The sequence below is a fragment of the Scleropages formosus genome, chromosome 3 (genome assembly GCF_900964775.1).
Source record: "Scleropages formosus chromosome 3, fSclFor1.1, whole genome shotgun sequence".
Classification (NCBI taxonomy): Eukaryota; Metazoa; Chordata; class Actinopteri; order Osteoglossiformes; family Osteoglossidae; genus Scleropages; species Scleropages formosus.
In genome coordinates, this window is record NC_041808.1 from 6,838,150 (window position 1) to 6,852,597 (window position 14,448).

The 14,448-nt window shown below is 40.1% G+C and overlaps 2 protein-coding genes across 3 annotated transcripts; both read left to right on the forward strand.

The window, feature by feature from the left end:
* Positions 1 to 1,295: 1,295 nt before the first annotated feature.
* Positions 1,296 to 3,124, forward strand: c3h11orf68 (chromosome 3 C11orf68 homolog). The gene is made up of 2 exons (XM_018734746.2): positions 1,296 to 1,374; positions 2,115 to 3,124. Exon 2 carries the CDS (start codon positions 2,173 to 2,175, stop codon positions 2,920 to 2,922), a length of 750 nt encoding a protein of 249 aa, XP_018590262.2. The 5' UTR covers positions 1,296 to 1,374; positions 2,115 to 2,172; the 3' UTR covers positions 2,923 to 3,124.
* Positions 3,125 to 6,300: 3,176 nt separating this feature from the next.
* rbm4.3 (RNA binding motif protein 4.3) lies at positions 6,301 to 14,055 on the forward strand. 2 transcript variants are annotated; one of them, XM_018734639.2, is made up of 4 exons: positions 6,301 to 6,366; positions 8,926 to 9,365; positions 9,636 to 10,337; positions 10,810 to 14,055. In XM_018734639.2, exons 2-3 carry the CDS (start codon positions 8,957 to 8,959, stop codon positions 10,310 to 10,312), a joined length of 1,086 nt encoding a protein of 361 aa, XP_018590155.1. In that variant the 5' UTR covers positions 6,301 to 6,366; positions 8,926 to 8,956; the 3' UTR covers positions 10,313 to 10,337; positions 10,810 to 14,055. The 2 variants fall into 2 exon arrangements, with proteins under 2 accessions (XP_018590155.1, XP_029106040.1); XM_029250207.1 differs by having other exon boundaries at positions 9,636 to 14,055.
* The last annotated feature ends 393 nt before the right edge of the window (positions 14,056 to 14,448 follow it).

Here is a 14,448-nt window from a genome sequence, read left to right on the forward strand (position 1 = left end):
AAAAGGAATAGAGCTAAAAATCATGACTACATACACCAAAAAACTGAATTAGAGAAGAGGAGCACAAACTACAAATTGAAGCTGATGAATGGAAATTGTATACCTGCTGGAAACCACAGAGATGAAGATTGAAGATGAAATTCCTTGACATACTGGCTTCTTGTGCAGGGTGTACTCTGCCTTGTGGCCAGTGCTTCTGGGATAGGCACTAGACCATCATGATCCTACCAGACAATTTGTTTATGAAAATGAGGCCGCAGATCCCATAGTACTTAGAGATGTTTGCTCATCTCTCACTGCCGGAGATGAAGGCATGAGCTAATTTTTCAGGTGTCAAATCCAGAGAGGAAGCTCTTTAATTTGGTCATACTCTTCAGGTGGATGAAGGATGTCTTCTTGGTTCAGTTGATGTAGGGTTTAAGTAATAACTGGTTCAAGGACAATGCCACGATTCGTCACAGATGATGAAGTGCTGAAGTATCGACCCTCCAAATTCAACTAAGTTTACTGCTGGAAATTTTGGGTCCCAGAAGCAAGATCTCTGCATCTTCAGCCTTGACACGACAAGGAGACAGGAGCATCATAGTGGGCATATTTGACAGCTTGATGGACAAGTGCAGCTACGTATTGTCAGCATAGGAGTGGAAAATATATTTTAATGTTATTAAAATTTTTGGGAAATATATTTTTATCATATATATTTTGATAACACCCACTAATATTCATATATGTTATAATAAGAATAATGGACCCTGTACTAAGCCTTGAGGAACTACATATGTGATGGATTAATGAAGACGATGTGGATTCATGATCTACAAGAGCCTAGGCTCTTCTCCAACCCATGTATTAGAATGCTATGATCAGTGGTGCCAAAGACTGCGCTAAGATTCAAGAGGATGAGAATTGCCCGATGACTGACTTCAACTAAGAGGGGAACGTAGTTGCATGTCTAACCAGGAAAGTGTCTATTTCTTAGTCTTGTCTCTCAGTGAGACAAGCAGTCAGGTGGACTGAATCATTGAATTTGTCCTCCTTTCTGTCACTCATATAGTCAAACTTTTTTGCTTAAAAAAAAAAAAAACCTGTCGTGGTCTGTGCGTTGTTTCTGTCCATCATTCAGTCTGTCTCTATTTCAGCAGGTCATTCAGTCAGTCATTCAATGTAGCATTTTATAAAATTCTGTGCACATTTGTCAACAATTTTACGGTGTGACGTGTTTTCATGCGCATATATTTGGCTTTTTACGGTATGACGTGGATTGTCTTCCGCGTTGAAGTAAAATAAAGTTTCGCTTTCAAAGGTTAGCTGCTTGTCTCAGCGTATCTGTTGTGTAGTTTTATGCGTATAATTTTGGGAAGTGTGCGCGATACTGTAAGTATACACTGTTTACATTTAATAATACATGGCTTTCGTCGTTATTAAAAACTGGCAGGAAGCACGTAAAATTTCCCCTGATTTTTGGCATATATATATAAAATAGCACCAGCGCTCGTTTTTCCTATTATTTCCGCACAAAAAAAAAAAAAAAAAAAAAACATTTATTGTTTTTCTTTTTTTTCTAACAGTTGCACGTATTGGAATTAACGCAGTTTTTAAATGTTATATTATTTTTTAAAAAAAAAAAAAAACTTTTGCATCTAATTGTGAAATTTTCGATTTGTATTTTTTCCCCAAACTCCTTCCAATAAAATATGAATCGACAAATACTAAAAACTTGGGGGGGAAAAAGTGTGTACTATCTACATTCAGAGGAAATAGTGTAGGATTTAATTACAGTAGTTGCAGTAAAGTGAAATAATAGTAAAAATGGTTTAAACTCTGCTCTTCATTTGTATCATTTCAATAATCATTATTTTCATCTTTATCTGGACACCCAGCTTCCTCTGTATAGGACAGGTGTGCTTTGTTTTCTAGAAGATTAGTTTCCACTGAAACACTGTCACTGTAAATCTTTTTTAAGAACACACACACACGATTTGTATAAAAGAATGTAATCGAAAAATGAAAAAATTCCGGCTGCTAATGGGTTAATGTATCTCTTGTAACCCGTTGCTTGTAATGGCTTTCAAATTGCTGCCGTCTTCTAACGCGTTTTCCCTCCGCGCCTTCAGTGAATTCCAGGGGAACTTCTGTTTTCGCGTTCAAGTGGAATCCGGGGCTGTGGCGACAATGGAGGAAGAGGAGGAGGTTGATGTAGGAGGAGTGGAGATTCCAGGAGGCTTCTCTGCGGAGATCTACGCTGCGGAGTCTATGGCAGCTGACATGGACCCCTGGATTAAGTTTGACGCACTCAAGACACCCCGAGCTGAGTTTGAGGGCTGGCTGAAGTCAAACCGACCATCACAAGTCATGCGGTATGGGGACGGGGAAGACGGATCCTCCCCAGTAGGCTGGATCGCAGTGTATGGCCCAGACGAATTTCCCAACTCAGGTGACGTTGTCGGTCTCCAGGAATCCTGGGAGAAGCTGCTAGCCAGTGGCAGGCTGGTGGATTTCCAAACGGTGAAAGAGCTGGCGCTGAACCACAATGTGCTGACGGGCAAGTGGCTGATGCACCTGGACACCGGATTCAAGGTGGACCACGCTTGGGAATGCATTGCCAGAGCCACCATAGAGGGGAAGATTTCTGCGGCGAAAGTGAGCCCACGCGGACGTGAATCGGACGGTCAGCATGTCATCTGTGTCTATAACCAGACGTTTACAAATGAGGAACAAGTGATAAGGCTGGATTCAGTCATCCGGGCCACGGGGGTCAAGTGTCCACTGTTCTATAAGCCTGATGTCTACACTTACTTAGGCATCTACCGCAACAACCGCTGGAAGCTATGCCCCACGATTTACGAGAGTAGGTTTGACCTCGAATGTGTTCCACGCCGCTCCCATATTGTCAACAGGGTAACTGGATTGGTCGTCACATGAGACTGACTGACAAAGGAGTGGAAGGTGTGTCCAGTCAGTTATATGTATCGGATGGTGTAATTATGAAATATTTTGAGGATGTGTATCATATTAAAGCTCATATATGAAGAAGGACAAAGCGGAGTCCTCCAGCACTACTACGCGTGCAGCCTTTTACCCTTTGTTAGAAGCAGCCGTGTGGCAAAAATGTTTACCTGAAATATCCTACACACCTCAATATAAATTGATTTAAAATTAATTTAAATTGCCTAATGAAAATTTTTTTTTTTTTTTTTTTTTTTAAGACTTGGGTGTGTTTTAAATGTCTATCAAAGAACACCAAAGAGGCAGAATTGTATTATCTCTGCCAAATTGTCGTTCATACAGTTTTTTTTTGTGTCACGTGTAAGGTGTTTACAACATGCTATGTCATTTTCAACTTTGTCAGCACTAAAATAACCATTTATATCTAAAATTGATAGTTTCAACATTTTTGGTTTGGCAACTGTGCATCTTTTAACAACAGTGATGCCATGAAGAAGAGGGCAACATGTTTCTTGAGCTTGGGATTGCTGTTATTTCCTTGGGAAAATATTCACATTCAGATGTATTGTGTGATCTATAGCTGTGCCTTATTTACCTGTTGTTCCTCATCACAACAAGACATTAGGTAAAAATATAATGGAGGTAAATTCACATACAAATTGTATCTGATCCAGTGATTTCTGTATAACAATCATGTTTGTTGCTTTTTATGTTTAGGCACTGTTGCAGTGTTTTGGCTATAGAACTCTAAAGTGCACGGTTTCCGTAAAGTTCATAATAGATGGTTTTAAATTGATACAGTACTTTTTTCTTACATTGACAACGATACAGATGCAGCAACTGACAATCACATATACATATATTTGCAAGAGACAATTATATTTAATTGTAAAGACAAAACTGGTGGTTAAATCACTACAGTAGTTCATTAAGTACAAGCAGTGCCCTCATTACCAATGTATTAGTGATGAAGTTGTGTAGAGGTTGCCAGCTGGCAAAAGAGGAGAGAAACTCAAGATTAACATTCACCTGCAGGAATAAACCTCTTGGGGTTAGTAGGGGAGGGGTTATGGTCACAAAAATTAGATTGACTCAGGCCAACTGTCTGGATCATTGCCCCACCAGGCACCAGTATATTTCTAACAAAATTAAGTAATTGTCTGGTTAAGTTCCATCATCAGATTCCAAGAGCCTCATGCCTCATATTCTGTGATCTGGAGCATTTTATCCATTCTGCATCTCGAATAAAGGGCAAAGAAGAAATTAAGAAGATTAAATCAACATGCAAATAGACACATTTAGACTCCAGACCTTCATCAGCACGTACAGATATTAATGAAACATAAGTAAATAGAGAACATACAATATCATGTACCCCACAGTTTCATGTCATAGATCTTTCTTTGTCCGGTCAGGTGTCTTTATGTGTAACATCCTTTGTCCGGTGATTTTCGTTGTGACATGATATTGTAAGTCACATGACATTGTAGAGTCCCTATTTATTTACATTTCACTCGTGTCTGTACAAACTGATCGTGGACAAATTTCATTAATTTAAATTTCACATTGTATTAAATCCATTTGTAGTGATGAGTGCTGCCCTAAGCACACTTTATTCTAGTAAAGAAACATCAACAACCCAGCATGCGCTGGGTTGCGCAGCACCTGCTGGACAGTACAGTTATCAGTATCATTCCCTTCTGGGCCTTCCAGTGGGCTGGCAGACTGCACTCCCTGGGGTACAGGTTCATCCTGTTCCAATCCCCCCGCTTGGATGTGCATCAAGGGGTTCAGTGCCAGCCATTCCACTCTTTCAGCCTAGGAGTCCAGTGTCTCCAGGTTTGGTGGAATGTGGGATGGGATCCCTGGGCAGGCTGGAAAAGTCTCAAATATAAGTCCTGAATATATGTATAATTATGAGAAATACTCATTGCGCTGTTTGTCACCTAGTTTTTAACCGTGGACTCTGGAACACCAGGCAGGAGTTGTGGACACTGTGGAGGTGAGTTGAATGAAATTGTCACACATTCCTACTCTGGGTGTGTTTTGCTAATGTTCACGGAAACACAAGTGATGTTCACTCTGCATCAGACTAGCCTTTGCAAGTAGGTAAACAAGGAAATACAATTAGAAGTAGATAGGAAAAAAATTATCTTTGAAAATTCATAACTCAAATGTTCACAACAAGGATCCAGTGTAGTTTTTTTTATAATGTGACTTTCTTTGTATCTTGGTCTAACTTTCCTTAATGTAACTAACTTTTTTGTTTTATACATTGGGCTGCTTGAGATAATCTCACAAATATTCCTTAAATGTATTATCAATAGTGTTATTTATAATGGAAAAAAGCATGAACACTGAGAGAGTGTGGAGGTAGTTGTCCGAATACCATATTCACTAGCATTTATTTGCAAAAGCTACAAATAGTTCAAGTTGTTTTTATTGTCATTCCTCTATATAGCTTGTATACAGTGGAACGAAATGTCGTTTCTCCGGAGACCATGGTGCATCACAGAACAGAGTACAAGACAGTAAATATACAGGACAGGACGTGGACGCACATGGGCTGTGAACTGTAGGCAGTTTTTAGTGTCTGGAGTCAGGCTGGGTTCGGTGTTTGACTGTGCCAGGTGAGCGTTGGGAGGCAGCAGGGTGTCGAGTATCTGACAGCCTCAGGGAAGAGATTGTTGCGGAGTCTGCTGGTGGTGGCACGGATGCTCCTGTACCTTCTGCCAAATGGCAAAAGGGCGAAGAGTCCATGAGAGGGGTGATCCACAATGCTCAAGGCTTTTATGAGGTGTCCGTGGTGGGTGGGACACCGATGATCTAATCTGAAATACACTGCCAACTCAATATAGAAACGAAACAGCACATAACATTATATCAAAATCCTCACGTGGCCTTTCCACACAGTGCCATCCTGATAATTGTCCTGTGAACTAAGCTGGAAAAAAAAGTGAAAGGAAAATGGTCACGTGCCCCCACACATGCTATATACTTCTGCACTAAGGCTGCCACGCTGCAATTTTAAAAAAGTTAATTTGTCATTTTTGGTCAAGGAAATGAGGGTAAAAAAAAAAAAGTTGTATTGTAGTTTTTTTTTTTTTTTTTTCCCTCGGTTTCTGACGAACTCAGTTGATCAGTAACAGTGGTCGCTTTGCACCTACTTATTACCGGAAATAAACAGAAAACATGAATCTGATTGGCTCTTTATAGACATCTAGCCAATAGATTTTTTTTCCGGTTTGTGACCCTCTCTCAGTGAAAGACAAGAGGTGTCGAATCACAACGCCAGAACCCGATTGGTGGGCGTAACCGCCGCGCGTGACGTTTTTTTTCAAAGGGTGGGAACGAGATCGTTATCCGAAGTGCAGAGGAGGAAGGAGGCCATTTTCTTTTCTGTGTGTGGTCAAAGCCGAGGTAAGCGAACATTCGAAGTAATGTGCGTTTTTCCTCATTACTGCCCGTTTTCCGTACTCGCTTTTTCGTCAACAGCAAAACCGAAGAATAATACCTAACACTAATAAAATTAGACGTTACCAACTACATGATTGTGGCCTAGCGCGTGACAAAAAAACCCCGGTCACTGACCACCGCTTTTCTCTTCAGTTAATTGTGAATTAATAGTTATTTTGTTTCGTTATCTTCTTCTGGGGGGCAAAAACACGAAAGTTGCTTTAGTCCAGAAAAGTGAAGCTGCTTCGGAGCTCAGCTCTACTAACTTGAAAACCAAATTCCATGCATGATAGTTAGTTTTACGTTCTCGTGTTCGGACTTGGGTCTGCCAGGGGGCTCGCGCCGGGAAGTTTGGTAGCGAGATGTGCTTGTGGATCGCTCGAATTATGTTGCGTAGTAATTAAAGGTGTACAGACCATTTGGATCGGAGTTTTTGGCAGTAGTTTCAGTCGTGTGTTTTGCCGTCGGCCTGGTGAAATGTGAAAGTTGGCGACTGTGTTATTGTTGAAGTTTGAGTGGGGCGCATTTGAGGCGGAAGGCCGTTGTCAGGCGTGGCTGCGTTACATATACGACACTGACTGCTCATTGATAAAATGTATGTCCTACGAATCCGGGCGCTGAGTCTGTGTGCCGCTATTTCTTGTAGCTGTTATGTATTTCTGGTAGACCTTTCCACCAGGAGCAGCGGGGTTATGTGCGCATTTTCCAGAGATCAATATAATTTTAATCGGAAATGGCTCTATTAATGATCGAATATACACCGTGTCATAGACGATTAATCGAAAAGTAATTGAGCCTGTGGAATCTGTCGCTCCAAATTCAACATTTAGATCTGATCGCACTGTCACTGTGCTCCTCTTACCTACCTGATATCTAGGCAGTGTAGGGGGGACCACAATAAGTGTCAAAAAAAAAAAAAAATACTAAAGTTATTCCGATACAAATTAAAGTTCTTCATGTTGTGAAACGGTCTAGCAATGTTTACAAATACAATGTGAGGTTAACTCAATTTTCCTAAGTAAAATGCTAATTTTTTGCATTTATCTGGCAACAGGTACAGTGGGACTGATCATAGTGGTCAATCCAGTATCCTAATGTGTATTTTTTTTTTCTTTTTTTTTTTTTTTTTTTTTTTTTTTTTTTTTGTTCCAAGTTAACAATTATGCCTTTATGCAGAAATGAAGAGCCATGTGAAAATAGTTCCTGCCTGGTGGGCATTTTGAAAGTAGATGAGGAAACTTGGGTCTGATTGTCATTTGTAGAAACATTTTGCAGATTTTAAAGTTCCTCTAATTGATTGATTCAATTAACATAATTCTAGATTGGCTTGGGCAGACTAGGAGTGCAGCTGACATCATTGTACTTTTTTATGTCTTTTAAATTGTGGTGACTATACGATTTTGCAACAGATGTTCTTTGTGATGAGGTTGGCAGAATACAGTAATACCTCGTTCTACGTCATTTCGTGTTGCGTCGATTTCGGCTTTATGTTGGTTTTTTGTTAAATATATGGAGAAATACAATTTGTCGTCAGTCAAAATATTAAAAATTAACTTAAATCACTTAAGCAAAGTGTAAAATCAAAAAAATAAATGTTAAAATATATAAAATATATTGTAATCTATAAAATCAATTAAAAGCTTAAATTCTTATTTACCTGCCGTTCGGCACCAATAATGTTGAGTTCCGTCACGTGGTGGTGTTTGCCACCAGTTGATACAAACTTGTTTGTGCTATTTGGTGTCTCGTTTGCGTTTTTATTTGTGACTTTAATATTTGCCCCCATGGCTATGAAGAATTTATTTTTTTTTTTCCTCCCTTTAGCATTGATTGAAGTGTATACACTTAAGGGGAATGCTTATTAGGGGTTTATAGGGGGTCTAAATCAGTTTTTTAGGGGTTATTTAGTTTTCCATGGGTTTATAGGGGGTCTAAATCAGTTTTTTAGGGGTTATTTAGTTTTCCATCGTTTTTTGACTTAAGTCGTGCCCTTTGGAACCAATTAACAAGGTAGGGCAAAGTATTACTGTATAATGTTAAAGCAGAGGTTGTGACAAATAGCAGAGGTTAGTGGTCTCTTTGTCTAACTTTATGTGGACTTGGATGGGGTTTTCATTGAATGTTGTGAAACTAGTCATTACAGCTACACTTTATTAAGCTTTTTTATTTTTTTTTTTGGGTGCCAAATGCTGAAAATTGGTTCAGATGACACGGGTAGCGTTGTTTCCGGAAAATAAAAACTGGTTGCAAAATTTTTCCTTATTTCTGGATCTTTATTTTATTTTGCTAAGAATTAGGTCCGAAAATAAGGTTTTAAGTCAGCCAAAATGTTAAACATGCTCTGCTGCAATTCTGGGAATGTCTACTGTAATAATGATCTTAACTGTGGCTATGTTCTTACTGTAACAAGATTTAAATACAGCTTTGTTGGTTTCAAGCATCTGTGCACATCATCCAAAGCCCTTAATCCCTTAACAGAAATTCTCACCCTTCCTCCTGCTTTTTCTTCCCCTTCTATACCAGGCAGAGAAGGACCCCGGTGTTCCCAGTAAAGATGGTAAAGATCTTTGTTGGGAACCTCCCACGGGAGACGGAAACGGATGAGATTCAGGCACTTTTCTCTCAATATGGAGCAGTAACTGAGTGTTCCATCATCAAAAACTACGCTTTTGTGCACATGGAGGACCGCAAATGTGCTACAAAAGCCATCCGTAACCTGCATCTGTATAAACTCCATGGCACGCCAATAAACGTGGAGGCAAGTCATGGCAAAAATCCAGGCCCAGTTAAGCTGCACGTAGCCAATGTGGAGAAGGGTTGTGATGATGACCTGCGTGCTCTATTTGAGGAGTATGGCACTGTCAATGAATGTTCTGTCATCAAGAACTTTGCCTTTGTGCATATGGCAAACTATGAAGAGGCGATGGATGCCATTAAGGGCTTAGATAATGCTGATTTCCAGGGTAAGGATGGGCTGGGTTTGTATTTTGTCAGTTATTTTAAAGGGTGGATAACTGTTGAAATGTTTGTCTTTCAGTGTGGCTGAAAACATTTTATTTTTATTTTATTTTTTACACTGAAATCCAGTGACAGGAATCAAGGTTTGTCTGGGTGTTGATATATACATACTCTCTCTCTTGGCATAGAGATGTGGTCAATATTTTCTCTCACTGCGTTTTATTTATTTTGAGAGGACGTTTTTGTTTCGTAAGTAACATTGATTTCTTTTAAAGGCAAACGGATTCATGTGCAAATCTCAAAGAGCCGACCGAGGGGTGATGAGGAGGAAGAGTTTCAGCAGCACCCCCCTGAAAATGCAGGGTACTGGGGTCCTGGCTTTCCCGGGGACAGGCCTGAGCCTGGACCGCCAGGTTACTTCAGAGGCCGGTTTGGTCACCATATGTTCCGTGGGCCCGCCCCAGCCCCACCTCCCCCTCCACTTCATAGGCGACCTCCCTTCTCCGAACGTTCTGCCTCGTTCGAGCGTGACAGGAATAGCTATGGAGTGGTGGATTACTATGAAAAATACCGTGCTCGTCCATACGGCATAACCTCTTTTGAGGAGCGAAGGGTGGCCTCCATACCACCACCTCCACCTCCCCCCCCTCCACCTCCTCCTCCACCTCCCGCTACTGGCGTCATTCGAGAGCGCCTTCCAACACCTGCCCCCAATCCTTACGAACGTCGACCTCTGCCCCCCCCTTCCTCTACATACTTCAACCGGGATCGCAGTCCCATCCGCAGAGCGCCTCCCAATCCCACCACTCCTGCAGGGAACGGCTGCTCGTACGAGCGCTCCCGGCTCTCCCCTCTATCCATGTCCAGGAACCCGATGTATGGGATGCCTCGTGCCAGGGAACCCTACGCTGAGCGAGTGCCGCCACCACCACCTGCACGCTACACATACTAACCACACACCACTGCATAATCCCAAGGTGAGAATAGGCTGAAGCTGCGTCACCTGAAGGTGGACACCTGTTCCGCCACCTAGGGGATGAGGTATATCGTTGTGGAAGGTCTTGCTTCCACTGTACCAAGATCTCGTGCAACTTATGCGAGGGTAGTGTAGCGTGCCAGGGCCCTGTTTGGTTATAAAAACTAAACGTCCAGAAGGAGTAAGTGCGTATTTGCATAATGCATGGTTTTTGAAAAACCTTTCGCTAATTAGCTGTTACCTCAGTGGTAGTTTATAAACAACTAAATTTCACTGAAACGGTACTTATGATCAGTCTAACGGTTTATATTAAATGAAAGATATTACATCTCCCTACTTTCCCGTCAGTTTATTTGAGGACTTACAATTGATTTATAGTCGTCAGTCTCAAAATTCTTGTTCCTAAACGAACTTGTGCATCCGTTTTATGCGGTGAAAAGGCGGTTGATTTGTGTGGTTTGCTCTCTTTTCAGGTTTAAATTATCGGTGACAAGATCGTCGTCTCCTGATGCACGTGGCGCGATGCCCCTTCGTCTGGCAGATCGCGTTTCGTTTACCTGTGGCTCTTAATGGAGGAATTCTAGCACTGACTCCTCATCCCTTAAAACGCTTTTACTCGTCTCGTTTACGTCTTCACTTGCTGAAAATGTAACTGACTTTTGTTCTACTTGTTTTTATTGTCAGACAGTCCTCAATTTGAATTCCTGAAAACTGTAATGTAAATTAAAGCCTACACAAATTTTGGCCTGCAGTTTATTTTATGGCTTTAAATAAGGCGTTTCAAACAATTAAAATCTTTGAAATGTATAACTTACATTTTATTTAAAATTTCCAAGAACACAATCCAGTTGACTACTTTAGAGCTTTAGGTGAAATGGGAGAAGCTGTTATCCACTAGGAGACAAAGGTTGAGATGCGGTCGAGACTGTATAAACAGTTTAAAATAAGTCGTAAGACTTTCTTGTGGAAAAATCACACGTTTGATTTGTTAAAATATTCAACAAATGTAAAATGCTGTTAAAGAAACTTTACATACTTGCGTTTTGCGTTTTTCCCCATTTTTTTTGTTAGTATAGCAATAAAACTTGATTCGAATGGTGGTGTCATTTGTTGATTTTGTCACTGTTAGTTTTGACGTTCATGAAGTGTAGGACCCCAGAATAAGGAAATGTACGTTTTTTTTTATTTAAAGGAAACATTTTAAAGCGTTTTAATAAAATGTTTTGAACTCAATTCTTTGAACTTCATTTAACTTTTTCCGTTCTACAACGTAATAGTGTATAAGGAGTTTTTCATTCTGTGTCATTCCTGAATGTGTGGAAATGGTGGCGGTCACCGAAATGATTAGGCGAGTTGGCGTTTACTTGGTTTTTCCCAGACATGTTTAAACAAATTTTAGGGCTCCGTCTTCCTAATTAAGGTATGTAGAAAACACTAGCTTTTTTGCGACGCAATTTCAGTAGTTTTCAATGGCCAAGTTCTTCCTGTCATTGCTGGCTTTTTTTTTTTTTTTCCCCCCCTCCCCCCTTTTCTTTCTTTCAATAACTTGGAGATTTATCCTACCAAATCTCACAGAAGCACTTTGGACCTGCAGGCTACTGCAGACAGGTAAGTTTTTTTTTGTGCAGAGATTCTGAGCTTAAATGCAACCACTTTATTTATAAAAAAAAAAAAAGATTGAAATGATTTTGGAATGGTACTGCAGTTCAACATCTGACTATTACATTAAACTTAATCCCTGTGTCATTTGAGTATAGGGAAACTGTAGTATTGTAAAATGTTTTCTTGTCCACTTATTTTTTTCAGTCATGCATGTACTTTTGGAGAAAGTCAGTTGCCAGATTAAACCTGTGGGTTTTTTTTTTTATTTCATCTTCACTTTAAAAACTGCAGATAACTATATCTGTTTAGTTCAGTAATGGTCTTGAAAAACTTTTTTTCCTTTGGTGATAATGGTGAAAGTTGTCCAGTTTTTTTCCCCACCATTACTTTGCTAAATAGTATGCAGAGAGCATGCTTTGAACTGCAGTCAGAGTGAGTGTGTGTGTGTGTGTGTGTGTGTGTGTAAAATACAGGTACATATTGTTACAGGTGTTTATATAGTTGCACTAATTTACAATAAAAGGCATTTCTATCCAATACTTTTAATTGCAATACTAGTACTTTCATATCCAAAGGAACTTGAACTGTGTACTTTGAAGATGATAAATAAAATACTTTCTGCAAAGTAGTTCTGCTCTGCAATAACTCGCGTGTTTGATTTCATTCTCACTATTTCACAAACTGGTTTAAACAAAATGACAAAAGTTTCATTCTCACAGTTGAAGGAGATCAAATTGTGGAATTATCTGCCAGACATGAATCTGGATGTTTTCAATGCAGGAACCAATAAAGTTTACTGGAGCTCTGTTTTAAAGATGGGACTCGTGGGGTGTTGACTGCTTCCAGCTGGGATTACCCAGTGTTTCTAACTTTCAATACTGGGGAAGTATGTCCTGCATGGATGGATGGATCCCCTCACCTAAAATTTCATATGGGCAAATAACTAAAACAAGCATGATTTTGTCTACACAAGTGTCATGGTTATCTCCTTTCACTTCTCACCCTTAGGACTAGAGTTAAATTGAGGCTGGTGGGTTTGCAGGAAAATGAGCACAACCCCTTCAAAGGGAAACAGGATTGTGAGTTTGCGCTAGAGCCCAGATTTAGTTCATTTCAAAGTATGGTGAAGGAATTTAACAGCATTTCACGTGCAAAGAACCATCATGAATGAGGCACTGCTCGAATGCTGCTTAATTGTATAACTAAATATGTTTTGATTAGAAAAGCAGCAATGTGTTCCACTACTGTAGTGTCTTTAAAGCAGTAACGTTTAAAGAACTCCACAGATTGTGCATCATGGAGTAAAGAAAAGGTCCAGATCAAGGAAGTTCTAACTCAAAGTAGGGAAGCCTATAATAAAAGTTGCACCATTCTCTTCAATGAAAAGCATAATTATAATCTTTTTGTTCCTGCCCAGATTATTTTATATGTTTATCAGTTGAAATTTGTCTCTTTACGATTTTGTCATTTGATTAGTCTGTTCTTATTTCCTCTTAAGATCAGGAGAAAGAACCCAGAGTTGCGTGGGAATCGTATATATGTTTCGTTGATGTGAGTTTGGTATAAACAAACCCTTTGGAAGGGACTTGTATGCTATTTGAATGCAAAAACTAAATTGCGCATGCGTCAACCAAAATTTACGTACATAACGTGGAACCCACTTAGAGACTCATCTTCAGTTGGCTGCTGAACGGTACCTCCATAACTGCGAGCTATTTAATCAACGCAGCAACAGCTTATTGGACAACTGCCCTCCTGTGCGCTTATAGTGTTTGCTGTGTACGCAGATAATTGACGTATTATTAAGGTCAACCTTGGTGCAAAATAAACAATGAATCTTAAAATGAATATAATTGTCAATTATGTAAACAAATGCGGCTTAAGTCCGTACTATTTGCGAAGAACGTGTTGGGGCTTCAACAAAAGGTGGGGACAGCTTTCTGTGCACAGTGGCGCAGCGACTAGCGCTGGGACGTGGGTTCGATCCCTGCCTCAGTCTCTGTGGAGTTCACATTTTCTCCCTCTGTTGGTGTTGCTTTCCTCCGGGTGCTCTTGCTTCCAGTCATAGTCCAAAGACGTGCGTTTCACGCGAATTAGTCATTCTAAAATGCCCATAGTACGTGAATCTATTCATAGTGTGTTACGCTGACCTGATATGTAGATGAATTATTGGCTATAGCAGTGTATTATCTATCACTGTCAGTCAATTTACATTTACATTTGTATGTCAGTTTGAGTGAAAAAGTTTTGGCTAAGTACTACATAATGTCCTTTGGAGTAACTAATAAATATGGAAGATGGTGTCATTTATGTTCATCGGTAATACACTTAACTATAAAGTCATCTTTCAGGGGCCCGCAGTCACAGGTCACTGCCTTCTCTCTGAGCCCAGTCATAAAGGCGTCACTGTTCTCCTCTCCTTCATGTGCGCAGCAGCCGAATACAATGGCTGTTAGGACAATTGATACCCGTGATAAAGATGAACTGAAAAAAGCGTAAAATAAAGGGAT

Excerpts from the sequence above, each read along its gene's own strand:
- c3h11orf68 (XM_018734746.2), top strand. The coding sequence starts at position 2,173 with ATGGAGGAAGAGGAGGAGGTTGATGTAGGAGGAGTGGAGATTCCAGGA.
- rbm4.3 (XM_029250207.1), top strand. The coding sequence starts at position 8,957 with ATGGTAAAGATCTTTGTTGGGAACCTCCCACGGGAGACGGAAACGGAT. Across the intron at positions 9,366-9,635 it reads AGATAATGCTGATTTCCAGG|GCAAACGGATTCATGTGCAA; the intron begins GTAAGGATGGGC and ends TTTCTTTTAAAG.